Source organism: Vidua macroura, chromosome 2 (genome assembly GCF_024509145.1).
Source record: "Vidua macroura isolate BioBank_ID:100142 chromosome 2, ASM2450914v1, whole genome shotgun sequence".
Taxonomy (NCBI): domain Eukaryota; kingdom Metazoa; phylum Chordata; class Aves; order Passeriformes; family Viduidae; genus Vidua; species Vidua macroura.
Window position 1 is genome coordinate 38,342,522 of NC_071572.1, and position 27,058 is coordinate 38,369,579.

General features: G+C 35.7%; 1 protein-coding gene across 2 annotated transcripts in view; it reads right to left on the reverse strand.

Annotated features, from left to right (window-relative positions):
* ITGBL1 (integrin subunit beta like 1) overlaps positions 1-27,058 on the reverse strand; it is a 128,979-nt gene that overhangs the window by 58,423 nt on the left and 43,498 nt on the right. For both annotated transcript variants that reach the window (XM_053971167.1, XM_053971166.1), the window contains exons 3-7: positions 15,477-15,623; positions 11,960-12,082; positions 9,724-9,864; positions 6,761-6,901; positions 2,329-2,475 (exon numbers count right to left, since the gene is read on the reverse strand). In XM_053971167.1, coding sequence (XP_053827142.1) covers positions 2,329-2,475; positions 6,761-6,901; positions 9,724-9,864; positions 11,960-12,082; positions 15,477-15,623 — 699 coding nt within the window. The remainder of the gene's footprint in view (positions 1-2,328; positions 2,476-6,760; positions 6,902-9,723; positions 9,865-11,959; positions 12,083-15,476; positions 15,624-27,058) is intronic.

Genomic DNA, 27,058 nt, shown 5'->3' on the forward strand with positions numbered 1-27,058 from the left:
TGAACTGCCTTACCAAAAGATCCCACTAAATAAGGACATTAAGTACTCAACTTCTTTGGCAGTACAGTGGATTACTGACCTGGGCAAGGATAACTGTCCTTGTACCATCATTGGAATGATGTACCATCAATGGAAAAGACAAAAATCTCCTTTTCCTTTTCATACTTTCCTCATCACACAATCTTCACTAGGACATCAGAAAAATTGGGGATGTTTTTACAAGCCTATGGCCTTTCCCACTCCTGAAAACTTGAAATAGAATGTGTATGACTGGAAAACCTTATTTTGATTTATTTGCTTGTGTCACACTTCTTCCCATGACAAGCAGTGGGATTTCCAAATGGCACCAAATTTAATTATGCAAGTCCAATGACAATTTTTCATAGGAACTAACCCCTAGTTTAGCAGCTCAGAAACTTGCTTACACTTTTTTATTTTTTATCCAAAGTATCATGGAAGAAGGGAAAATCCAAGGAGTCCAGGGTAAAAAAAAAACCCAGTAAAACACAAATGAGTAGACTGAAGTATCTTCCCAATGTCTTAAACAAAATTGTTCATAAAACTACAACAAGATACTGCTTTCCATTTTTAAATGGAAGTTTTCATGGGGAATTTTTTTTCAAGCCTGGAATGCAGAATCTCTTGTTCCTTCATTACACCAGCTGTCTATCACACTATGTCCTAAATCCACATATGCGTCTTTTCCACTCCTGGAATACCTTAGTGATCTCTTTTAGTTTGGAAGCCAAAGTTCAATGAAAGCCACTATCAATTAAGCCTTTTGTTCCCATAGATACTGCTTTTGAAGTTTTTGACCAACTTAGTCAAACTATTTCACCTGAAAATTACCTATTTCACTGCCAGGATTTCAACAGGAGAATACTAATGAGAACACATCAAGTGTTTATGCAGAAGGCCAAAAGGGTAGAATTATTGTCATTAATGTTAAAATATTTACATTTATTCTTCCTATTATACTTAGTTTTAAAAATTCAATACTATATATTTTTTTCAAATTAAACTTGTTTTTATGATTTTTATTCTTCCTCTGTCCTCATAGAGGACAATGCAATTAAATCATAGAACTGATTCCAAGCTCTCAAGATACACAACTTTTACTGAAGTAGATGAAAGAGACATTCAGCATCTTTAAGAACAGGAGAAAAAAGATCCAGTATTAAAAAAATAAAAAATTAAATCAAAAGTCAATGCTCCTTTCTTGCAAACATGAAAAATAAAATGCAGTTAATTCTGTACAGATGCCCATTCTCCAATTAACTTGTAGCAAAAAATTCTGTTGCAAAATTTTAGCAGGAAAAAAGAGAGACAATTAACTGGAAAACTGCAGCTTAATTAAAAAAAGAACAAGCAACTGTCTGTTAATACATCATTCTTTTAAGATACTCCTAATGCTACATTTAGGAAGTAAATGAGCTGCTACACAATTACAGGGGGAAAATAGTACAATTATCACAGAGATAACTTGGGTGGACAGCCTGTAATTTTTGACTATGTTAGATAGTATTAGTGAAAGAATAAATCACAAACAAACTGACATCAAGGGTCAAATGCAGGAAATCAAGAGAAGCTTCAGGCCTTTCCCAGAAAACGCTTAAACAGGAAGAATTCATAACAACTTCAATTACCAATTCTAGCAATATTCTGTCTCGTATTAACTTTTCTCTCTTCTCTCTGCAGAAAACCACATTTCACACAGTGACAGAGGAAAATTAGCAGGTCCTTTTCCTTCTGAGAAAAAATTGCTTGCAATATATCTTTTAAGTGTGTATATGACTTAGTATATATTTTTAGTCAAAGCTCTTGAAAAGGCTACAGTGTCACAAAGAAATGCTTTCAAATGAAAAGCCAATGGCCAACTAGTAAACTGTGCTGAAGCACAGTTGCATTTTATAGAAGTCAGTCCAGCAGTTTCTTAGTCAGAGTAAATCCAAACAACCCTTATCACAATGGTGCCACAACATTTTACACAGGCTGAAAATCTCATGCTGCTTTTGTGAAAAAAAGCACAGAATAAATCCATATTTTTAATGTATCTTTAGTAAAGACTTAACACGGCAATTTTCAAAGCCCCCTTGAAAACCTCCGAAATAAAAGACACGTAAAATAAAACACAAAGCAGAAAAAATAGGTGACCTTTGTATTCTTCTCTTCCCTCCTCCTAACTCACAAGTTGTACAGGTGTGATTCATGCACAGTAAGCCAAGAAGGAACACATTTTTCAGGACTTGTAATGCTGGACAACTATAAGAATTCTTTTAATGGAAGTACCTTTAAAGGGCATGAAAATTCTTCCAGAAATGTGCTTACCTCTTCCAGAGCAAGGTAAATTAGAATTTCCTTGGCATTTCTTAGCACTTTCTTCAACTGACATTGGACATGAATGTGGATGTTCACACTTTTTTCCAGTCCATCCTTCTTTACAGTCACATCTTCCACAATTACACTGTCCATGACCTTTATAATGAATACAATTAAAGATTAACCTCCGTTCTGATGAGGTATAAAAAACCCTTAATTGGATGAACTTTATCAAAGTTGGGGCTTCATTCAGCAATGATACTGGCAAAAAAATACAACCAATCCACTATATCTACTTTTGTTTCCGAAAAGCCATTCCATTTGAGCCATATTCCCTTTTCTGTTTTTTTCCTTAAGGAATGTTTAGCCAATTCGCACATGATCGAATGCAAAAGGGTGGAACAGAGATTAAAAAGACACATTTCACCACTGTTTGGAAAAGTGCAATGTCATATGGCAATATTTAATTTATTTTTATGTCCTTCTTCTACCACGGTTACATTATATTCTCTAAGAAATATATCAATACTATTTTTTATCTTATTGCAATCAACATGATCCACTAGAGACAAGCATTGTCACATCAATTCCAAGCCTCAAAGCAGTGCCTTCTACTAAACAGTGATATACAAATAATAAAACAATGAAATATTGGACATAATCAATTCTCATTCCAATAGGACAGTTGGATGTGGTTTTTGGTATCTTACTGTATGTCTGGAAGCATTCCCTGCATGTATATTTCCTCTATATAAATGCAAACATATGCAATTTTTCTTGAGCTTTTCTCAAGAAAAACCAAGAAAACAAAAGATATTTGTCCTTCTCCCTCTTTATGCTCTTTGCAAAAAGCATTGAGATTCTGGCAATGTAAAATGTACCTAAGAAAAGCCTGAGAATCAGCAAAACACCATTCCTTGACACAAAATCAAATATCTATTTTCATGAGCTCAGACGGCAGTTTAGATCTCTCACAATTTTCACACAGTAATCATTCATTGGACCCAGGACCAAAGCATTGCTCCCATGTCACTTTTCTATCCATGCTCTTCTTGAAAACCACAGTAAAAGAGATTTTATATCTCTCTTTAAGCATACTTGCACTTTAGTACCAATTTATAAAACATATTTATTTATTAGTTCACAAGGAGAAAATGGGAGGAAGCAATCATTCTAGGTGTCATCAGATTACTTCCCAGAATACAAGTCTTATTAATTTCACAAAATAACTTTTCCTTTATATTAGTTGTTTTCCTTGAAAAGCATACAGGCTTCCTCTTGTTTAGAGGATGAATTTAGATTAGATTACTAAGTAGAAATTCTTTACTGTGGGGATGGTGAGGCTCTGGAACAAGTTGCCTAGAGAAGCTGTGGATGTCCAGGACTGGAAATATTTAAGGGAAGCCTGGATAGGGATTTGAGCAACCAAGTCTACTGGAAGGTGTCCCTGCCCATGGCAGTGGTTGGAACCAGGTGATTTTTAAGGTTCCTTACAACACAAACCATTCTTTGATCTCATGATTCTTTCCTTTGCTTTCATGTGTACCTGTCGACAGGTTGTGAATTGGATTTATGATCCCTGACCCAGATAGATACTTATGGGAGGATTAAGTATTTTCATACAATAGTTTCTTTGCTAAAGCCACAGCAAAGGAGCTAATGAAATGTGTGAACACACAAATTTTCTTAATGGAAGCATGTTTTCTTTCTGTGTCAAGTCATGAAAGCTATTATCTCTTTAAATGAAGATAATCACTTTAATGTCAACAAGACTTCTGAAAGACAATAATTCAGGAATATTCTGAATGGCACTTCAGGTGTTAAAAGAAGGCATCCAGTTGTCAAAATGATGTACTGTGAAATAACAGTCACCTCAAGCCATATGAAGCTTCTGGAGGGAGCTGCCCTTGTGGATGTTAAATCCTCACATCAGGGCTGTCAATTCCTGTCACTTGTATTTTATTAAATAAACATGGAATTTCATCCAGTCACAGTAGAACTCTTTACATGAAAACAGGATTTCCTATAATTTCTCCATGCTACTCAGGACAAAGTGGTTTCCTGTCACTACCTATTAAGTAAACAGAACAAGACAAGAAAATTTTGTATCATCTCTGTTTGATGAAGGCTTTAAGAGAGATGGATTATTTTCCCTAATCTAACTAATCACTCTTGGATTCATCCCAAATCAATTTACAAATAATTGTGAGAAACAATGAGGATATTTTGCAGATATACCTAATGTGTGTACACTTTGTGCAGCAAGTAAATTTATTTCTTACAAGCAATTAAAAAACCTGTCCCACTACAATTCCTCTGTTAATTGCACATTCTGCCTACCACAATAAACCAAAATTAAAACTTATGCATCTTTTCTATTTCTGAAACAAGACTAAACAGCAGGACTAGAAGACATTGTTCACACTGCTTCATGTGCAAATAGATTTTTTTGCACAATCTATTTTAGGAATGTATACTTGGATGGCCAGCTAAGACTAAATTACACTTTTCTAAAATGTAATGGAAAGGGAATGGATAAAAATAATTAGTACTAAAATTTTTGATGAATAGATGGAAAAATAAAACTATACTTCAACTTGAGTTTTAGTCACATTAAGTAAGCCATATATGAGTCCCTCCTTTTATATCTAAGTTTTCCTCATTTACAGTTATGTCTGTGTAATAAAGAACAATATACCAGTCCTTAATCCAATGCCAAATGGCAATATCTTCCCCCAAGCTCCTTTGTAACTGTCTGTATATTCTTATCCTCTGCTTTCTTACAACCATTACCAACCTGGGCAGCAGCAGCTGCAAAGGCAATAATGTCCCAGAAAGGGGGAATTCAAGCATGACTTTTTCAGTTTTACAGCATTCATTGTAGATGACACAGGTATGCTTTAATTTAATTCAGTTTGAAACTCTTGTCTTCACTGTTACCTACAGAATGCATTTACCTTGTTGATTTGTAGCTTTGCATTCTTTAGGAGATGCTGATGTTTTGATTAGTCCCTGAGTGCTAAAAACCCTGACAGTAAAACAGTGATACATTCAAAAACTGACAACAAATCCATCTTCCTGCTGCTCTCAGGACTTCGTGAGTGCACACAGTTCTACATCATTCCAGTTTATTCATTAAATAAACCATTAAATAAATATATAATATCTGCAAGTGGTTGAACAGTAACTAGTAAATTAAGTCACTTAAGGTTTTTGGAAAAGCTTCTTTTCCCATTTTATTCGTTAGTGATTCCTCTAAATTTATTAAAAACAAGACACCAAAAGTCCAAAACAAAAAAAAAAAAAAAAAACAAACAAAAAAAAAAAAAAAAAAAAAAAACCACAAAAAAACCCCACAACTGTTGAGAAACTTTTCACTTTTTAAACAGGCAAAGAAAAGGCTGAAAATTTTATATATCATACTGGTTTCAGCTTTCTTTCTCTATTACAGACAACTCCAATGATCTTTCTATGGAACATATCTCACTCTAGGAATAGGAGGAAAATATGCCACATCATTATTAGCCACCTTGATGTGACTGCATACTCCTGTTATTAATTAGGCCAGACCAGATTTCGACAGGATGCATGAAATTGACAACCTCCAATCTGTAAAGACCCTTTGAAATCACATTCATTTGCTTTAGCAGAATTCCTGTGTGTACTAATTGCATACTGTATTGAACAAAGTCCTTCTCTCCTGCCTAGTATTGGCATCTGTATTAGCATCCATACAAAACTGCATGCAAGGTCTCTCTCAGAATCTCAGCTTTTGTTAGCTGATACATGGAACATCTAAGCTGCAAAGCCATGGCTGGATGGATGGATGTCAACTGTTTTGAGTATAATGCTCTCAAGTCCAAGTAGAAGAAAAGGGAGATGTATGTGTCTAAGATGTACAGTTGAGGCTACAGCTACAGAAGTGCAGCTGGGCCACATATTCTTATTTTTCAAGTATTGATGCTCAACTTTTTCTCATGTCGATTTGTATTCTCAGGGGACTGTTTTTCATTGACTCATTTATTTACTTTTCCTTGAATTTCTTCTTCTTGACTATCATCTCTCTGTCATACAAAATGAAATAACAAACATAAGCTGATCTAACGAACTTTCAAATTCAAATTTTCCCAAGAAATGATGTATCTATATTTTTAATTTTCAACCATTATCCAATTCATGTTAGGTTACACTGAACACAAGGGAATTAGAAGGGAGATGGGCACCTAAAAGAATCTTATACTTACAGGATTTTGTTACATGGCATGGAAAAAAAAAATACAGATTTATGTCTTTAATTTAAAAAGCCCCCTCCTGACACCCAAGCTTGGTATATTTTAAGATAGGAAAATGAGAATTGGAGCACTAGGGAAGAGGAAAATCAGACGAGTTGGAAGGTTTTCTATAAAACTACACTGAAGTCCCCTTTATACACAAACCTTACCTGAACAGAAGTCATCAGAATATCTATCATACACTGCTTTGCAGTTTCTTTCATCACACTCACAAGTATCTCCATGAATATCTCCCCAGTCACCAGTCGGGTCCACATCATGGCATGTACATTCCCCACATACACATGTGCCTAGAAATGTTAAAAAAAAAAAAAAAAAAAAAAAAAAAAGGACAATTAAAAAAGCACCAAAAATAGAAAAAGACACAGAGAAGATTAACTGCGTAATTTAGAGTACTTTGATTACAGGAATTTACACTTATGAATTTTCAGCTCTCACAGAAATGCAATTTTGCAAGTGATCATCTTGAGCGTGTGCTCATCTTCTATGATTTGAAACCTTCTTAATTATTTAGTAGCGATACTCTAAACAAACAAATTGGCTTCCTGTTCATGTTTATTTTTGCTGTTGAGCCTTGCTAGGAGTCAACAAAAATGTAGCTCACAGAACACCTGTACATCTTTGACATCAAGAGTAATTTGCCCTGTCAGTAATGACAATAAAAATCAATTCTGTTTAAATGACTTGGGCTTAGGCACAGGAGATAATTAATGGTTGTTAAAGCATAAACATTTAAACTACAAGAGAATCCAAACTAACACAGCTGAAAATGCCTAGGAGGTCATTCTTTACCTAAGAAGAACAGCAGCACAGATCTCGATAAAAGGATACTTCGCCACTTTCCCAAGTCATTATTCAGGGCCACACCCATTGTTTACAATAAGAAGAAATGTGGCTAACAGAAAACAAATTAGCATATTTTATTAATATGCAGAGAATAGGCACCCTACTTATTAAAGAAAATCTGAACAAAAACCCCCAACCAAACAAAAAAAGATATTTTCCTTATTCAGAAATCCAAATATGCTTCAGACAGCACACTCACTACTTTTTTTGAGATGCTAACAGGCTCGTAGAAGCAGCCTGACCTTACTGATGCACGCAGTTCATTTCTTGCGGAGTGGCTTCACCTTCTGCTACTCTGCCAACACTTCTGTCATCTTATTTAGGTTACTCTAAACAATATAATATAATATAATATTTGAGGATGCCAGGACAGGATGACTAAACAGTACACATGGATATGGGCACATTCTTTAATAAAAGGAGCAGGTCTACACAACCCAGCATGCATGATATGAACATGAAGAGCTACTGCCCTGTATTATGCTAAAAACCCTGAGACACCCCTCAAGAAATTTGTGCCTAATTTTTTACACTTTTACAATTCAGCAACATTACTGAAGAATTAAAAAACCATCCAACCAACCAACCAAGAGAACCAGGAAATGCCTCTGGGGAGTGATTCATCCTCCCAAAAACAACTTCAAAGTTAATTTAGATCACCTGTCCTGGATGTAAGAATGTAGAACATAATCTCACCAAAGTTTAAAAATCTAAATTTTCACATGTGGTCTAAACTGGTTGACTAGATAGTCCAGGGGAAAAGATAAGAAAAATTTATCCATCTTAGCACTGAAGGAAGGTGAGCAGCAAGGTTTGCCTTGATATTTGATTTTTAGAAGGCTCAAGACTGACAAGATGAACTGTACTTATATCACAAGATGTATAGGCACAGAAAACTGGGTAAGTAGGACCAAACAGAGCAGAAATACTTTGCTGGAAAGCAACTTTACAATATCAGAAGTCTACAAAATTCTTATGAAGATAAAATCACAAATACATGAAAGGCGAAAGGCATGGAAGTATCACACAAATGTACCTTTGTATTGGAGGTTGCAGCTACTCAGACTATCAGCTATGCTATTCACACAATTTCTCCTATTGCAATGCCAGTTTAAAGAAATAATCACACATTAAAATTTCAAATTTGATTAAAAGCTTGCTTTGACAAGAAATTCTTTGCCAAGAAATTACTTTATCAGTGCAAAGAAAGCATCTGATATGAAGACACTTTGATATCTATTACCTCCAGAACTACACAAAAATTTTATGCTGAAGTCCCACAACTAAATGAGCCTACATGATCTCTGTTTTTGAGCCAAACTTTCAATTTCAGCCTAATTATGAGAAGAGAGTTTTCTAAATGCTCTCTTGATGATTAGATGTTCACAATACAATGTTTTGTCAGTAGAGATATCTATGTGACGCTTGCTTATGTATTACTGTAATTATTCTGGTCTATTGCCAAAAAAACCACTCTATTTTTTTTAGCTCCTTGTTCACACCAGCTAGTGAAAAGCAACCTTATTTTGTGGGGTTTTGTTCTTTTCTTTTTTTTTTTTTTTTTTTAAGGGCAAAATTAGACAGAAGTATAAGGTAAAATTCAGATTCCAAAACTGTGTGCAGATAAAACCTTATGTAGTTAGAGAAACTGCGTGAAGTCTACCTTTCCATCTCTATACATTCCACAGCATTGTTACTGAACACTTCAATGGTGTTTTTTCAGTTGTAGTGGAAATTAAATGCTTCATGTTTTCATTTTCCCCATGCCATTGTGGGGCCTAAGTCTTCTTTAAGAATGAATTGACATATAAGGTCACATTCTGTGACCTTACAGCACCAATCCATTCAAAAGTCAAATCAAAAGTCAAAGTCAAAAGTCAAATCAAAAGTCAAATTCAAAATCCATTCAAAGTCAAATTCAAAAATCCATTCAAAGTCAAAAATCTGGTAATATTTTATTTTGCAAGCTAAGTTTCTTAGCAAAACAAATATGTACTAAATAACAAATTATCCTTCTCAGTCTTACTACAAAAATAAAGAATAGGAATAAGTTGAGTTTGCTTAATCAAGAAGTGAATGTGGATTTGTGTAAGTTTATACCTAAACACAGACATCTACCCAGTTGTAAGTGTATATCCGGAGCTGAAATAGGTGAGAACAAGTAGAAACCCAGCAAACACAATCTATGTCCTCCTGCAGAGAACACACAGAGTGAAAAAAAGCCAACTATATAAACACATGTAGAAGGTCCATGCAAATGACACACCTCTGTTGCTGCAGATTTTGCCATCTGGAGATGTGCATCTTTTCTTGATCTCCCAGGGGGTGATGTCACACTGGAATTCACATTTATCTCCATGCCAACCAGCCTCACAGTAACAGTTTCCACAGTAACACTTTCCATGGCCTTAAGCCAAAACAAATTTTGTGCAGTGAGAAAGAGGCAAGTTTTTAAAAGGCATTAACAATTTAATTGTTTTGATATTTTCTTTTAAAAAGTTTTACTGCTAGATTCAGAATAGAAACAATTTATAGATCATGTATGAATACATAAAATCAGACAAAGGATATTAGAACTATACTTTTCCCCTCTATATTGGAACCAATTTTCCTTTAATCATAGATTAAATCTAATCAAGAAACACTAATTGACAACGTAATTTTTATATTTGTAAGCATTTTTTACTTTACCGTTAATTTTTGAAGATTGTAATAGTTAAAATTTAAACATAGCTTTACACATCAAGGTAGGACACATACTTGGCATATCTAAGAACACCTTGTGTGTTCTTGACTTCCCAGCTAGCTGCACTAAAGCCATCTTGATTTATTACACACCAACTATGTAGTATATGGCTTCCCTTCTTCTTCCCCTCTGTCAAGAAGACTTTTGAACATGGCTAAACCAGTTCATTAAGGAGACATCTTTTCAAAATTATTCTTTCACATGTTCATTTAACAAAACATACATATCCCAAAACAGATGGTTGCATCATCCAAGTCTGGGTGAAACCAGATCCAGAATATTTTCATCTGCTAAGGCACATGTGCCATGTGCTTCAAAGCACAAAGCTTTTAAATTAAGTAGTTGCAATTCTTACTCATCTTAGAGCCAAAAGTTAACTCTTTAATAGTAGGATCAAATCAGGATGTTGTTCTTTCTTCCTTTGAGCTTAGTAGGCCTGGCCACCTCTGTCACAATCTGGTCAATTTATATTCTTAATTATCAAGACTGCAAATTATTGAATATTATTTTTTCCTCTTTTTTGCAAGTACACATGGAATTTTCATTACATTTGGTTAAATGTAAAAAAACAGTTAATTTAATTAAATAATTAAACAACATAGACAATCAAGAATAATTATTATGAAAAGGTTGATCACGAACAGTAGCAAAAAATAAAGGGGAAAATGCTAAAGGAGTATAATAATTTGATCTAGAGGCAATTTTCACAGATTAAAATATCAATACTTCATTCTTCACTCACACTTTGATACTTCTCAGATAAATATCAACTAAATGATAAAATTTGCCTCTTGCTCTTGGAGAAAAAAAATCACTCCCTTAGAGTAAAAAAGCCTTAGTTTAAAAAAAATATCAGGACCAGAATTTAATTTTAGCTAGAAGGTATGATAGTCTTTCAAAAATGAGCTGCAACTTGACTCCAAAGTGTATGCAACCTCAAATAAAAAATTGATAGTTAGTTGACTGATATAATTTCAACTGAAGTTGAAAAAAACAAGACTGGAACACTCTTGTGGGCATATGGACACAATTTGCACAGGTGTAGCTTGAACAATGTTTGTAGTACCCTCCAGCTCAAGGACAAGGCTCCTTCTCAACATAGGCAACAGCATTTATAATACCATAAATGGTGTGTGTTGCACAATATTTAACTGCCAGGTTTCTGCCTTATAATGACATGAAAGAACAGTTTGAATTTTGGTTGCTTTTCTATCCATCAGCAGAGTTCATTCCATCTTATTTTCCTGCCTTTCCTACCACAGATGAAGTTCATTATTCATTCCTTTCTCTTCTTATCTTCCTGCTTCTGAGTTATCATCCTACATTTATTCCCGATATTTTAAATTTTTGCTTCCTTGACAAAATTCTTAATATTCTATTTTCTGTGGTTTTTTTTCATATGTTGTCCATTCTGCTCTCTCTCACATGTGCCACGAAGCATTCGCATTCCTCATATAGTCTACTGAAGACAGACACACTAAGCTATTAATTACCTTAGTGAATTATCTTGTACAATCCTCTTTGCAGTTCTTCCCAAAAGAGGAGAATGTCACAGGATTTATCGTTCTTTAACCTTATGGTTAGCTCATTTTTGCATCTGAAATTTGCACTTAGAATTTGCGGTGTGAAGTCTTGCAAATAGAACTACTTTTATTTTAAGTCATACATTCGGTAAAGATATTTTGTAGAACCATGCAATTAAATAACAGCCTGTATTAATCGTCTTCACTTTTCTTGCACATATTAACATACATACCTGTACAAATCTCTCCTGTTTCATCATCAATGCATTCTCTGTCATCACATTCACAAAATTTGCCATATACCAGTCCATTTTCTTCTGAGTTAGCACATTGGCACCTGCCACACTGACATGTGCCTGTAAACATTTAAGAAACATTACCCAATGACTGCAGATTATAGAAAGAGTTTCATTAGTGTGTCAGAGATGGTACATATTTTATTTCTGAGAAGGCTGAAATCTAAAGATCATCCACACAAATAAAGACAGACACAGAAATTATCCATATCAACAAAAAGCCTAATCTTAGTCATACAGAGATAGAGCATTCAAGTGCCTCAGAAGTGTAAAGCTGTTTTTTCACAGCATAAACCACAAAAAATACAAAAAAAAAAAAAAAAAAAAAAAAAACCACAAAAAAAAAAAAACACCAAAAAACTTTCTGACATAATGAAAAGCCAGAGCACTCAGGCAATGCAGGAAAGGATGCAAATGGATTTGTAAACAGATCTCTCTTCTATCACTGCTCATCATAGCACACATTTGCTCCTTGGTGCTTTGAGGAGAGTTGCGTCTCTGCTCAGAGGCTCCCTCCCTCCTTGACCTGCCTGCTTGAATAAGAATAAACTCTTTTATTGCTCCCTGGGAAAGAAGAATCCCCTCTTTTCCCTCAGAGGGTCTATCTGACCTGAGATCATAAATAATTATATGAATGAGTTCCACAGTCAAAAAAAAAAAATCACAACTACATTAAAATGACATTAGAAACAAAAGTATTACTATGCCACTGATATAAAAAAACCCCTTGTCCCAACCTTTAATAAAATTGAAAGGGTGGGAACCTTGTGCAAAATCACATTACTGGGGCCTTTTGGTCAGTGGTCTCAAACAAGTTGTTTCAATAGTTGTGGATTCTCTGCTTGCTTTTTCTACCTCTGTCGGTGTCAGGATTGAAGGCACTTGAGACGATAGTTTGCACTCCGGTGTTTATTGTTTCTTATCAGTGTTACAGCCTCACAACTGTGAGTTCTGCAGTCTTTCATTAGCAAGGCACAAAATGGCTAACTAGCTCTTGTTACAAGGTCTTTTAAGGCTAATTAAGAAATGATACCTAGATTATTTTCCCTTTTAACCCAATAACTGATCCCTCAAAGTCTGCAATGCGAAGTTTTCTGTCCAATTACAAAATACCACCCAAACCCATGAAGAAGAAGGAAGAAAAAGGTAAAGAAGCTATCTCTGCCCTAAAACCTCCATCTTGCTTCATATTTATTACTATATTCTAAAACCCCAAACTCTAAGTTTTCCACCCTGTGATATTATACACTTCTAACCAACTGCACACCCTTAATCCCAGTGCTATTAATCAATTTTTGATGCCTTCTCCACAGCCTCAGGTCAAATGCAATGTTCTCCTGCACGTCTGTGCCTTTCAGCACAGAAAGTTTAAAATTCCCAGCATCCAGGTTTCCAACAAACAGTCAATGACATCACTATGCCAACAAGTACAGATTTTTTTTAAATTCACTTCACAGCATTCATATTCCTTACATAAAATCCATATGTATTTTTGAAAACACAGTTATTAGCATCAGAGAAGTTCTTCAAAAGAGAAGTTTTATGCTGATATTACACAGAAACTAGTTGATGTTTTTACCCTTACAAATTTTACCCTTACAAGCATAGCATGACTCTTAATAAACATCACAATAATCCAAAGAACAGAAGTACTGGGCTCTGTGACAGACATGGCCATTCTAAAAGAGTAAATTTTAAAAATCTATGCAACAGCTAATACAGTAAGGTAATAATAATATAACATAATTGACCTACAGAACTAGAGTTATTTGCTACAATTACTTGGTAAACAAATACAAATGCAATTTTTGAGAAAACTGTCATGATTACAGATAATTCCTGAATAGGAAAGAAGATAAAACAGAAAATTGATTTTTATACTGGTCAGAGATTCTAAACAGGTCAGAGAGACAGTGTATCACAAAACTGTTCATTCCTTCCATTGGATAAAGAGAAAATTGCTCACATAGAGAACTTCAGTTTAGGTATGATGCCCTAGTTGTTCTGACAAATTATTAGGAACAAAGTCAGAAAAATGAAATTTTAGGTGAATCCTGATTGGTTACTGAAAAAAATTACACTAAATTATTATCTGTGTTTGTAACAGCTCATGTTACAATTTTTTATTGTATCTTTTCTTCCTGTATTTTATTGGCAATTAAAAAACAGAGCCCAGACCTCAATGACAGTGTTTGTAGCAGATCAAAAGGCACTCCCACCAAGGCAGCCCATCAAAATGAGCCAAACTCCCTAGTCAGTCTCATTGGAATTCCTCTCCTGTTCAATATCAGCAAAAGCAAAACCATTTTTTTCTTCTTGTGATGCCACAAACACTTTCCCCTTAGCTACTTGGAGAGGTTGTTAAGCTATGTTCATTTTTCTGTGAAGACGGGGGTCACTTCTAACCAAGGAAAGAAACAGGCTCTTCTTTAAGAACTTTGACTAAGTACAATGAGCTATACTGATTTTTGAAAGTTAGTTTCTCATTTAGCTATCTCTCTTGATAGCAAGTTTCATACATCTATTGTTAGAAATTAAGTGTATTATTTACTCAGTATGCTGCATGCTAATAGTTTTATGTTAAACTGGTTTCTTACCCTGTACTACCTTCTCTCTAACAAGTCCCATAAATCCTTTGGATTCTTTGCTCATGTCAGCAACTAATTTGTGAGAAATTTACTTGCGTGGATTCCAACAGAAATTAAAAACCAGCAATAGTGAGCAGAAGTGACATTCTGGAAACATTTTTCCACTTGGAGGTCAATATAATGGAAAAACCAGAAGGTAATTTCCGGTCTCAAATCTTAATTGGTAGAAAATGTCCTTTAAAATGGTACCATTCTTCAATGAGGTCTTCTAAAAGGCCATTTGATTTACCTCTGATTTTTTTTTTTTTTTAATGAAAAGGCATATTTAAGTTAGGATGGTCATAAAACTAAACAATCAGAGAAGAGAGCGTTACCAAGTTGGAACAGTGATGATGGAAATGCTCCTTTAAATGATTCAACACATCTTCTACAACTGATTTTAATAATCACAGATACAATTCAAAAGTGTCTCAAAAAGTTGCATAGCTTATAAATGTCCAGGAAAAATATTTGCGAATGCCATTTCTGCATTCTGTAAACACGAACACTTGATAGAAATTACATCATTTCCTGTGTTAATGCCATTACAACAACATTCTAATGAGGAAAATAAATGATATAGTTGCAGTTTCATCAACTCAAAACAGCTGTGGATAAATCAGAGTACTAAAGTAGGTGTTCCTAATCAGTGTACATTATATGCACAGAAATAAGCCTATAAGAAAATTAAACATTTTAGTACGCCTACAGTTACAACTCAGTCTCTTGAAACATACTATACAAAATTACTACTTAGAAATGACAGTGATTCTCAAGATAACACTGGGAGAGCACTAACATATCAAAAGCAACAAAAGCCATCTTACCTGCACCAGAACAGATAATATCTTGAGAATTCTTGCACATTTCATTGCTTTTCTTCCGTGTAAGATTGCAAGTAGTTGGATACTGACAAGCTTCACCGTACCAGCCTTCATCACATTTGCACTTCCCACAGTCACACTTTCCATGGCCTAGCAAAGGAAGGAAAGAGTGTGTCAAGACCCTTCTTTTCTCATTCAGAAAGTGGTATTTTCTTATCCAGCTTTTAAAATAGATTCCATCAATTACATTTTTAAATGAACATGACTAACAGATTAACTTAACAGACTTCATATGCAATTAAAAATAGCAGGGCACATGGCTTCACCAAGTACAAGGCCTGCTTGACCAACTTATGCCTTTCTATGATGGAGTGACTACATCAGTGGACAAGGGAAAAGCTACAGATATCATTTATCTGAACTTCGGTAGAGCATTTGAAACGGTCCCCCACAACATCCTTCTCTAAACTGGAGAGATGGATTTGATGGGTGAGCTGTTAGGGACAGGTGGAGTCCCTCAGGGATCGGCACTGCAATCAGTGTTATAATCTTCTTAATGACATAGACAAAAGGATCAAGTGCATCCTCAGTAAATTTGCAGATGTCAGCAGGCTGAGTGGTGCAGTTGACACACCTGAAGGATGTGATGCCATCCACAGGGACATGGACAGGCTCAAGAAGAAGGTCCCTTGGAATCTCATGAGGTTTAACAAGACCAAATGCAAGGTGCTGCACCTGGGCGGGGGCAACCTCCAGTATCAACATAGGCTGGGGGATACACAGATCGAGAGCAGCCCTGACCAGAAGGACTTGGGGGGGCTGGTGGATGAAAGGCTGGACAATTTTCACTATTTATGTTGCGTACAAAGCATCATTTTTTACACTAACTTCCAGGAGCAAATTTTTAGTATTTCATTCTTTAGTATTCCTATACAATTTTAGGTAATAAATGTGAAAACAATTGCATCTCTTTTAAACAGATAATTAAATTTTAAAATAAATATCTTTTGAATATACATCTGATTTACAGAATATTCCCTTCCTCTCACTTAAAACCAGAATCTAATTGCAGTCTATTTTAAATGCATCTGGTCCTGTGGTTAGAATCAGCTGCCTGAAAAATACAAGCCCAGTCTGCTGCCAGTAAGAAGGAGTTTAAATAACTATTGTAAATGACAATTTTAATTAGAAAAGGTTGTCTCTTTTGTTGCTCAAGAAAACTTTTCTTGCCTTCCAACATGGTCCTAAGACAAGATACAGTTCAATAGCTGCAAATAACATAAACCAGAATCATAAGAGACCATGTTAGTTCTTGTTTTAAAACATGAGTTGCCATCTTAAAAATTGCTGAATTGCTCCATTAGTAAAGTACAAGGGGGGGAAAAAAAGGATATAAAATACAGAAAAAAAACCTACTGTAGTGACTATTCTGCTTCACTGACAGACAACAGCATAAAACCATTCCAGAAAGTGGTGGTAAATCCTAGGGTAGCTTACAAGAAAAGTAAAGAAAAAACATAACCATTTTCCTCCCTTTGAAGGATTGCTGTCACTATGACTTTGCATTCTCTATGCTAGGCACTCTTGTGATTTAACAGTTTGATGTCTGCTGGTGAAGAAAAGATATTCTAATGAAATTAAGACTAATTTCCCCATGTCTAAATGACAGAGTAAGGCAGAAGCCACTCTGTATCAGTTATTACCAATGGTCTAGCAGCGCTAACCTCTCTCAGTTAGAGATGCGCTAATCTAACACATGATGCATGAAGGAAATAAATAATTTCACTTAAAAAGCAACACAGTCTGTTGAAAGAAAATTAATAAAATATTTTCATGAGAGAGGTTATACAGAGGAGTTTATTTAACAAGAAAACACACAAAAAAAAATGAAATTAATAAAACTTTGAGAAGTAATGGCAGATTATTTGCATGCAACTGAAAGAAACTGTCAGGAATCTAACTAATATGAATTTGTAAGATTGTACACATGATTTTCACCAAAATTAAAATATATTAATTTTGCCATTTGGATTTTTTTTCAATTGCAAAGCAATGGCAATATTCTGCACAAAAATTTGGATGAAAGGTCTATATTGAAGTGTAGAACTGCCTGCAAAAACTTGTGTACCTTCCTGCATCTTCCCTGTCACATGGATGATGCAATTGATCTGCAAGTCAAGTTTGACATAGGAATCCCTTTGCTTATTTCCCAAACCCATGTGTACCAATATTATTGCCTTCCTTATGACAAAAATAATGATGTGATGAAGTATAAACCAAGTATGTGATAAACTGTAAGAAAATTAGAGAAAGTTTCCACATAAGTTTTCTTAGTAGGTTTAGATTTCTTTCAGAAAGGTTTTTGTAGGATCCCATTTGTTGTGTATAAATTTCTTCATTATTTAGAAAGCAAATAATGTTAGGATATAGAAAATAAGGAGTAACTATCACTATGAAAGTTATGAGGCGAGATTGCAACTTCCCATAAAATAAATTTTAGCAATTAAGGGTAGACACAGGTATTTGAGGATGTGACACAGAACATCAGAAAAGTGAAGAATAAGACTTCACTAAATAGTTGATCAAGAAAGCTGTATCTCAAAACGATGACACATTCATTCAATTTTTTTTTAAATAACTGTAACACAAATAAATGCTAAACACAAATCAGAACTCCACTAAAAACATCAACAAAACATCAACAAAAAAACAGAGAACAAGTAAATAAGGAAGACTCAAGAAAATGCAGTAATTGCTTTAAGAAAAAGACTGGCTGAAGAGACTGTGAAAAACTTGCAACTTCAGACATTGGGAGAAACATTTTATAACAAAGGGCTCAATTTCTAACTAGATGAGCAATCACCTCAGAGAGTATATCTGGACTATGCAGGAAGCTTTTAGGGTGGAACATAAAATTAATATGCTAGGAAAGCTGTCAGATGTCAGAAAATATATTAAGAAAGTGAGAACAGAAAATGTTAGGCAGGGTCAGATCTTGAAAAATTTCAAGTACTAAAATGTACTTTCATCATCCAAATAAAAAGAAAACAGGAAAAAGAGTGGCTTCAAGCAGCAAAATCCAGTTAAGATTAAAGACAATTTACAGGCAGTACAAAACAAAACTAATATGGGGATATTGACTACCACTAGTAAATGCAGTGTGGCTAATGACATGCTCTCTGGAAATGAAAATTACTCATCTAAGATGAGAAGAAAACAAAGACATAACACTATTTTTAAGGAAGTGTCTAGACCAAGAGGGCAAGACCCTTTGGCCTCCATTTGAGAGTACTTAAAAAATACTTGTACATGAAAAGGCAGTTCAGCAACAAAGACTTTTAATGAATCTATCAGGCAATCAAATGTCTGAAAAATAAAACCTAGCTTTTATTTCTTTTAAGCAAAAGGAGTGTATGTGATCCAGACAGCATTAAAACAAATGCATGTGACCTCTTGAGCTGTGCCAGGATTTGAAATAAACTATGAAACATTGCATAGCTAGAGACACTGAAGTAATGAAAATGGAATATAATGAATAACAGCTTTACCCCAAAATAGACTATCACTATGCCAAAATAACCTGGCATATCTTTTTTGAGATAATGAATATTGTAAGAAAAGGAACACAGGAAATCCATGTGATAGGATCATATATGTTGGACACAATGCCACCCATGAAAGGAAAAAATATTCTGGACAAAATGCTCTAGAAATACAAAAAAATCACAACATAGTCTAAAGGGAGGAAACAACATTAGGACAAAAAGGCATATTACTGGAATAGAAGAAGATGTCTGGCTAGTTTCAAATGATCTTTTTGGAACTCTGTGTGTTTTACTGATACTGATAAAGAAATTCAGATAACACAAACAATATTTGGCAATAACAAACCTGTAAATCCTCACTAGAGAGGTGAAGATGAAAGATCATATAAAAATAACTGGACTGACAACCTGAAGGACTGAAGTAGTAAAAGTGGATTGAAACTGGAAATACAAGCACAGGATTACACACTAGGGACAAGGAAATAAAGGCTAATACCTCCCCATCTGGAAACAAGAAGAAGATGTGACTGCATATTGACATCAGCTCTGGAAACATGGTGTGACTAAGCCTTTAGCTGACAAGTGTCTGAGATGTACCCATTGAGGATATATCACTAGAGACAGGAAGTGGCAACAAATCTGCATTTGAAATTATTCACACGATGTATGGGATATGGTCCTGAGCCCAGTTTATCCTTGAAAACCACCATTAGGTCTCTAAACCTTGGAAGACTGAGTCAAGTTATCCAGGGAAAACATTTGCAGAATTCTAGCCACTTGCAAAGTTACAATTTTTTGGGAATTAAAACATCTGAGCAGAAAGATGACAATTTAAACCACAAGCATTTGGCTCTGATCACATACTTTTCTGCTTAGACACTTGACCTCAACCTAAGTGCCTTCTAAAAGTATTTTTCTACTATATATTTCCATGCCTACAGGTCCAAGAGCAAAGATGCAAAGGTAAAATCTCTGATAAAAAGTTCTGAATCCACATCTGTATTGCACATATTCGGGGCATCAATTTGGAAGCCTGCTTTTGCTGAGCTCTGTGTGTAATCCATCATGAGAGACAGGCACTTCTGCAGAGTGACTCAGGTCCTGTGTGGGCTGAACAGACCTCAGAGGTTGTCTGTCTTTTTTCACTAAACTGCTGGGAAGATGGGACTTTGGAGTTTGATGCATCATTAGATATCTCTGCATGCAAACACAGATCATTCGTTTTCATTCTTTTGCTTCACTTATCTATACAATAGTCAACATCAGGGTTTAAATATTCTGACAAATTTTGAATAAAAAGGAGCATGATGTCAGCTTAGTTACAGGTTGAACTGCATCACCTTATAAAAACAATTATAATAAATAATTATTGGATGGACTAGAAATTAAGTTTGAACATTGTTTTCATTTTTAAGTGTTTACAGAAATTGCAGCATTCATCAGTGCTACTGGGGTTTTTTGCACATCTTACTGGAAAAGATTCTCTCCACCTTTGTACCAGTTTCCTTTAATTTTTTTTTTATTACATACTAGTGTTCACTGTGACTGAAATTTGCCACATTCTTGTGCTTAAACTTTCCATAGGCAATGAAATCAGTCAAAACAAACTCCTTGGTTTGTCACCTCCCATGCTCTTGCTGAGAGCATGTGTGAATATATGCATGTTTATCTGCCATGACTATCTTTTCTACAGAGCAGTGGTGGGGCACAAAAATGTAGACTCCTTAACAGAAAGGAAAAATAAGAAAAGACTGTTTGGTGTTAAGACCTTGAATTGAAAAAAAGGTGACTAGGTTTAACTCCCGTATCTTTAATTTTCTGGATAACCTCTACCACACAAAAACATCACCAGAAGTCCAAGTGATGAGCTTAAAAACTCTTCTTTATAAAGTAAATATTGATAATTGACTTTGTCATATAAATTTTGGTAAAGATAAATGCGGCGTGGGTTTTCGCTCTCCCCGGCTGCACGCGGCTCTTGGGAGCCCGGCTGCGGCGTAGCTTCCACGTGCTGCCGGGGTTTGCTGCCGCGGGTTCCCGGACACGGCTCCGTGTCTCGGGCGCGTGGGCTGGCCAGCCTCTGTTACCGTGCGCTAGGGACCCGGCAAAGAGGTAAGGAATTTGTCCATTTACTCCGTGCTTGGCAGGAACGGTTTATTGGTCACACATGGCGCGGTTCGATGGAAGGACGCGACCGCTCCCGGCACTCGCATGGGAGAAAATGGCGCCTGACTGCCGGCGGGATAGGGCTTTATGGAGGGGCGGGGCGAGAGGATCCATGGCCTGCCGGCCAATAGGGGCGGCTGCCGTGGCGGTGACGCCAGCAACAGCGACCAACCAGAGAACCCCGCAGGGGCGGGCACCGAGCCGCGGGCTGAGTGGGATCGTGTGGCTTGGGGTGGCCAGCACGGGGTTTCCCGGGGCCGGACGGCAGGGTGGTTACAGGAGCGGCACAGGGGTAAGAATCCGGCAGCAGGCAGCACGGGGCCAGAAACCGCGGGGGGGAACAACACGGGGGAAACGCGGGATTACAGAATTTATTTTAACATAAATTAAAAACCCTAATCTAAACCCAAACTCCGGGATGCAACAGATAAACATCTTGGTACTTCAGAGCTTTCAGATGTTATGTGTGACTAGAGGCAGCTAGTTTAAAAACAAACAGCCCGATGAGGCAACATGCTACCTTTGAAATTACAGTCACTATTTTTCTCAGCAAGATGAATAGAGCCCTCGCTGTCTATGAGGAACTGTGAATCTATGGCCATGTGATTATTAAACTGCCAAAGCTTTTAAATAAATTCTTGGTTCATTGAGTAAACACAACTGGAAATATTGCCTTTGGAATAATACCTATTTATGCTGTTGTGCCACATTAGTTATAGCAAAGTAACCCTCACATCAAAAGATGTATCTTGAGCGCAAAGATCGAGGCTGTTTGGCCAGACACTACAATACACTCAGATGTCCTTGCTGCCACATAGTTTTGATAGCAAAAGCCCAATTAATCTATGTGAGAACACAACTGAGGGCAGTTCTCATTTTAAAATTGTAATGGAATCAATTTTCTACAGGCAAGTGAGATGCTTATGCTAAGATAAGGATTTCTCTCTCAAGCATGAAGTTTGTCATCAGAAGAAAATCAGCAGCTGGAATGATAAATAAATTGGGCACATTACTATGCATTTTTATCAACCTCTGAATGATTTCTGAAGTGCTTTTTAAACCTGAAAAAACTAATTCATTAAATGGGTGAAGAAATATGAAGAATTTTTTGTTTTGGATTCCAAATTCCAATTGGAATATTAGATAGGAAGAATAATTGAATTGTAAGAATTGAAAATTTTTGAAAAAAAAATAAAACATTGTTCTACTCTTTCAACCTAGACCAGCCCAATGAGGATGTTTTTAATATTTCTTTCCAAATGGATAACTTTCTTTCCAGTAGTTAGTGAAATGTGCTACTTTATACCAATGAAAAGCTAGTGAAAACATTTCATATTACACTAAGACAGGATTTGCAAAATGGACTATTCTATTTAACTGCATTTGAGATTGTCAATAACTATGACTTGAACTCAAATGAAGCACTTTGAATCTCCTTTTTCAGAATTGTTAGAGTTGCAGTTTTACGGAGGAAAAAATAAGAAGAAATTGGTATTATTACTTTTATCTCCATCTCAGTATGTTTAATTAATCTCTTTTTAGGGTTGGAGTCTGGTTGTCTATGTCGCATTGTCTCCAACAAAAGCCAGGTCTTCTTGATCTTTGCAGTATGCTCTAGGGATTCTGCCCCTGCTGAAAGGAGGTTCAGCAACACTGGGGTTTTCACAAGAATACTGCCTCCTCCTTCACATCACAACCACTTGTTACTCTTCCTGTGCTGACAGGATGAGGTTAAACTATGGATTAACCAAGGGGACTGGGTGGAATTTAGAAACAATGCTCAGAAAATCCAGGGGGAAATTTCAAGGGGAAAGCAGCCTGATGATAATAGAACATTTCAAGCCAATTTTGTCACTGAAGTTCCTTTATCAACAAGCCACAGTACTGGTAAGAATTTCATCTGAGATTTTAAAAGCAACACAGTAGGTCCAGAGACCTTTAAGGATGAAAAGAAATTTAACATTATTTATTTCTCAAAAGGCTATTAAAAATGAAAAGAAAATCCCCTACACTGGAACTTGGCTGCTCTCACATTAAACCAATTTATCCACATTTATTTAGGGTGTCCAGACCTTGGAGCAGGCCACAGTAAGAGACAAAACCACTGAGCACTCGGCTGTGGGGAGCCTGAGTGACTGAGTCACGCTGACAAGAGCACACAAGGTCTGTAGCACAGTTTGCCTCTCAGCACTCTGCAGTAATTGGATTCCCCACGTGCATTTAAGTTTATCTGAAATGGATTTTCAGAGTTAAAATGAAAACTGATGACAAATCATCCCAATCCAGTTATTACTGGAAACACTTTGACAATGAAAACATCATAAATGTTGTTAAATCATAACTCCAGCAGAGGTATGGATTAAATCTAAACAAGTAGATGCTTCCTATGGCAATGCAAAAAAAAAAAAAAATCCTCTTGCACTTGTGCCGTGTGTTGCAGGGATCACTTAGAACAATGTTTTAGTAAACAAATATAAAATTGTGTTCTAAAATAAATAAAATCAGAACCTACATTAAAGTATAGAAAAATTAGGAGGGTATGACTGCTGAGGGTATTTAATTTTCAGATTATAAATCAACTAGACACAGTGGCTATTTCTATTATACATACTCTGAATATTATTTACAGCAATAACATCTTTGTTTCATGCTTACATGTGTCAACATGAATTCAGAAGTTTATAAATCTTCCAATCAAAATTGTGCAAATAAGCTGATTTAAAAGTACTATTGCTAAATTTAGAGATAAAAAGTATTAGCATTTACAGAAGAGTATTTTAAGAAACACTTAAAATTTAAACCAACATCATACAGGACATATATTACATAAAACATTAATAACAATCTATGGATCAGATCAAACAATACTTTAAAATCAGTATCTTTAGAAACTAAAATAGATTAGACAATTAAACTGAAATTTTAAAAAAATTAAAAATAAAATTTTAAAAATTGCTGCCCTCTGGAAAGTATGAATACTCTCCACTACTGAGAGTACAGTTATCTTTCTCTACCCAAAGAGATTATGAATGATTTTATTTAGTCTTGGAATTTAAAACTATACTTACTGACAATTGCAATTCCAATGATAAGATTAGAAACTAATTTAAAGTAATGCTTATAAAAGATTTTTATTACATATACTGGTTATGGTATTGTTTTTATTTTTATATATTCTACTCTAATCCTATATTTCAGAATTTCAGAGCAACAGTTTCTGAAAGAGGCAAGGAATGATTTTTACTCTTTTACATGGTCTATTACTCCATATAAGTTTTTGAATTTTTTTCCCTCTCAAATATCTGTCTCAGCAAGAAACTGAACAGTGAAATTGTTTCCTGTGCGCTTGAAATTTCTCTGCACACAACTCTTTGTGTCAGGTTATACAATTGTGTAGCCCTCTCTACATCTCCATCCTGCTTCTGCTTAAACTCCTACCAAGGTATTAAAAACTAACTTTCTCAGCAAATAAATACAATAAAAGCATAATGTGTAATAATTCTTAATATCAAAGAATTCCAGATGACATAAAAAAAAGTTTTCAGAAGTTAATTTCATGGAAAATTCTAAATTTTTTTTTTTCATTATTGTTTAAAAAAAAAAAAAATAAAAGCAAGAGATAAAAGTTTTCCAAACATTTCTACTCCAATTTCATTGTTTCCAGTTGCCACACATGGCAGGGGTAATACATAGTTTTAGCACTCTTAGGTACTGGACATTATTCTGAGACCAAATGGTCTTTCACATAGCTTGAATCTTTTACTTGCAGAGTATATAAAACGCAGAGTTGCATTTATAAAAAAAAACCCTATGTGTTTTATTACTACATATGTGTACTTAGTATTAAAAAGTTTGTGCCTATATGTACATACACATACCTCAAGAATCAAAGACAACAGACATTTTTCCTCTACCTGGAGTAAGAGTGTCCAAAATATAAGAAATCATAAATTTTACTTCTGATCAGTGACATCTCTTTCCCCTCTTGGCTATAGATTCAAATTCCCTGTACAATGAACTGACTCAATTTTAATAAAATCAACTGGATATTTTGCATGACTGAAATGAAGCAAAGCAACACTCAGCTGAATCAGCTCCAGTTTGTTATCCTGGAGGTGGCACAAATTGATATCATTTTAAATATGACTCATGCTGTTTAGACAGATGATATAAATATCTCAGGGAGACAGAGATAAATTAGTTTTATCCATCAAAACAGTCTAGAGTCAAGGTTTCCATTAATAATTCAATTTTTCTGTGAAAGATTTCCTAGTTATTTTTAACCAAATGGTTTCTCATTTTTTTGAGGATCAAAAATAATCAACTTCTAAGTAAGAAGATCTTTAAATAGGCAGAGTAAGTATTCTTTAGGTTTTTAGAAGACTTCTTTTCCATATGTTACTGTCCCAGCATAGACTTTTGCACAAATACTGCACACGCCAAACAAAATTATACCTGAGAGATGAACAATTCCTTTCCGTGACATAGCTTTTAGAGAAGCTACCCCTTGTGGGATGGGGGAGAGAACTGGAATGGTAAAAGTGAGAAGACTCGTGGGTTGAGGTAAAGACTTTAATAGGTAAAGTAAAAGCTGTGCACACAAACAAGGCAAAATAAGGAATTAATTCACCACTTCCCATTGGCAGGCAGGTGTTCAGGCATCCTCAGGAAAGCTTCTCTGCTTCACACACAACAGTGATTTGGGAAGAGAAACCCCATCACTCTGAACATCTTTCCTTCTTCCCCAAGCTTTACATGCTGAGCATAACACCATACAGGATGCACCTGTCCTGCATGGAATCTGCTGTCCTGGCTGTGTCCCCTCCCAGCTCCTTGTGCAGCCCCAGCCTGCACCCTTGGTGGGGTGAGAGGTAGAAAGGGCCTTGACTCTGTGTGAGTGCTGCTGAGCAACAGCTGAAACATCCTTGAGTTATCAACAGTGTTTGCAGCACAAATCCAAAACACAGCCACATACCAATTACTGTAAGGAAAATCATCTATCTGCACAAAAGCAAAAAAGCCAGTACAACCCCATTTACTAAGTCTACCCAGTTTGGTGTGCGCTTCAGGTTGACTAACAAATGTTGTCACAGATAGCTTTCATTGGCTCCTTCCATGGCCAATGGTTATGTGGCTACACATAACCTTTTAGGCTCTGTAAGTCTAACAAACCTCACTGAGGGACAATTTCTGGCTCCCTGTGAGATTAAAAATATCACCATCCCTCTATAAAAAACCCACAAATGCTGCAGGGTTTTTTCTTTTTAAAAGGGGCACATAAATTTATTAAAAACTGTGCCTCCAAATGCCTGGGTCATTAGTACTGAAGATATAGCTGAAGATGGTAGGGCTAAAATATACCTTGCTAAATACAAAACAAATGTTACCAGTGTATCAGATCACTGAGGGGGAAAAAAAAAAATCAGAAAGTTATTTAGGAGTAATGCTATGTAATACACAGTGCACATTCAAAATGAATGCAGCTGGTACTGCCATTTATGTAGAGCACAGGTTGACACCACAAACTTGTTTTAAGAATTGGCTGAGCACAGATTAGCTGTATAACATTTAATTTGCTACATATGAAATGAGCGGCCACCTGTGTGGTTTTGCCTTTTTCTTAAAGTTCTCATGTGACCATCCTTTTGTTGGGCAGTCAAAATGACCCATAATGGTTACCTCTGAGAATATCCTGTAAGAGGTGTGAAGGCCACCACACTGGTGAACCTCAGCACAGACAGTTCAGGCAGCCTGACATGCCTTGATTAGAAGTCCTTCTGATGCTGCACAGCTTAAAAAGATGTAAGGTCTGTTCTGTTCCTTTTTGCCCTTCTCGTGTTACTGCCAGTTAAAGATACCAATAAAAGCTATTTT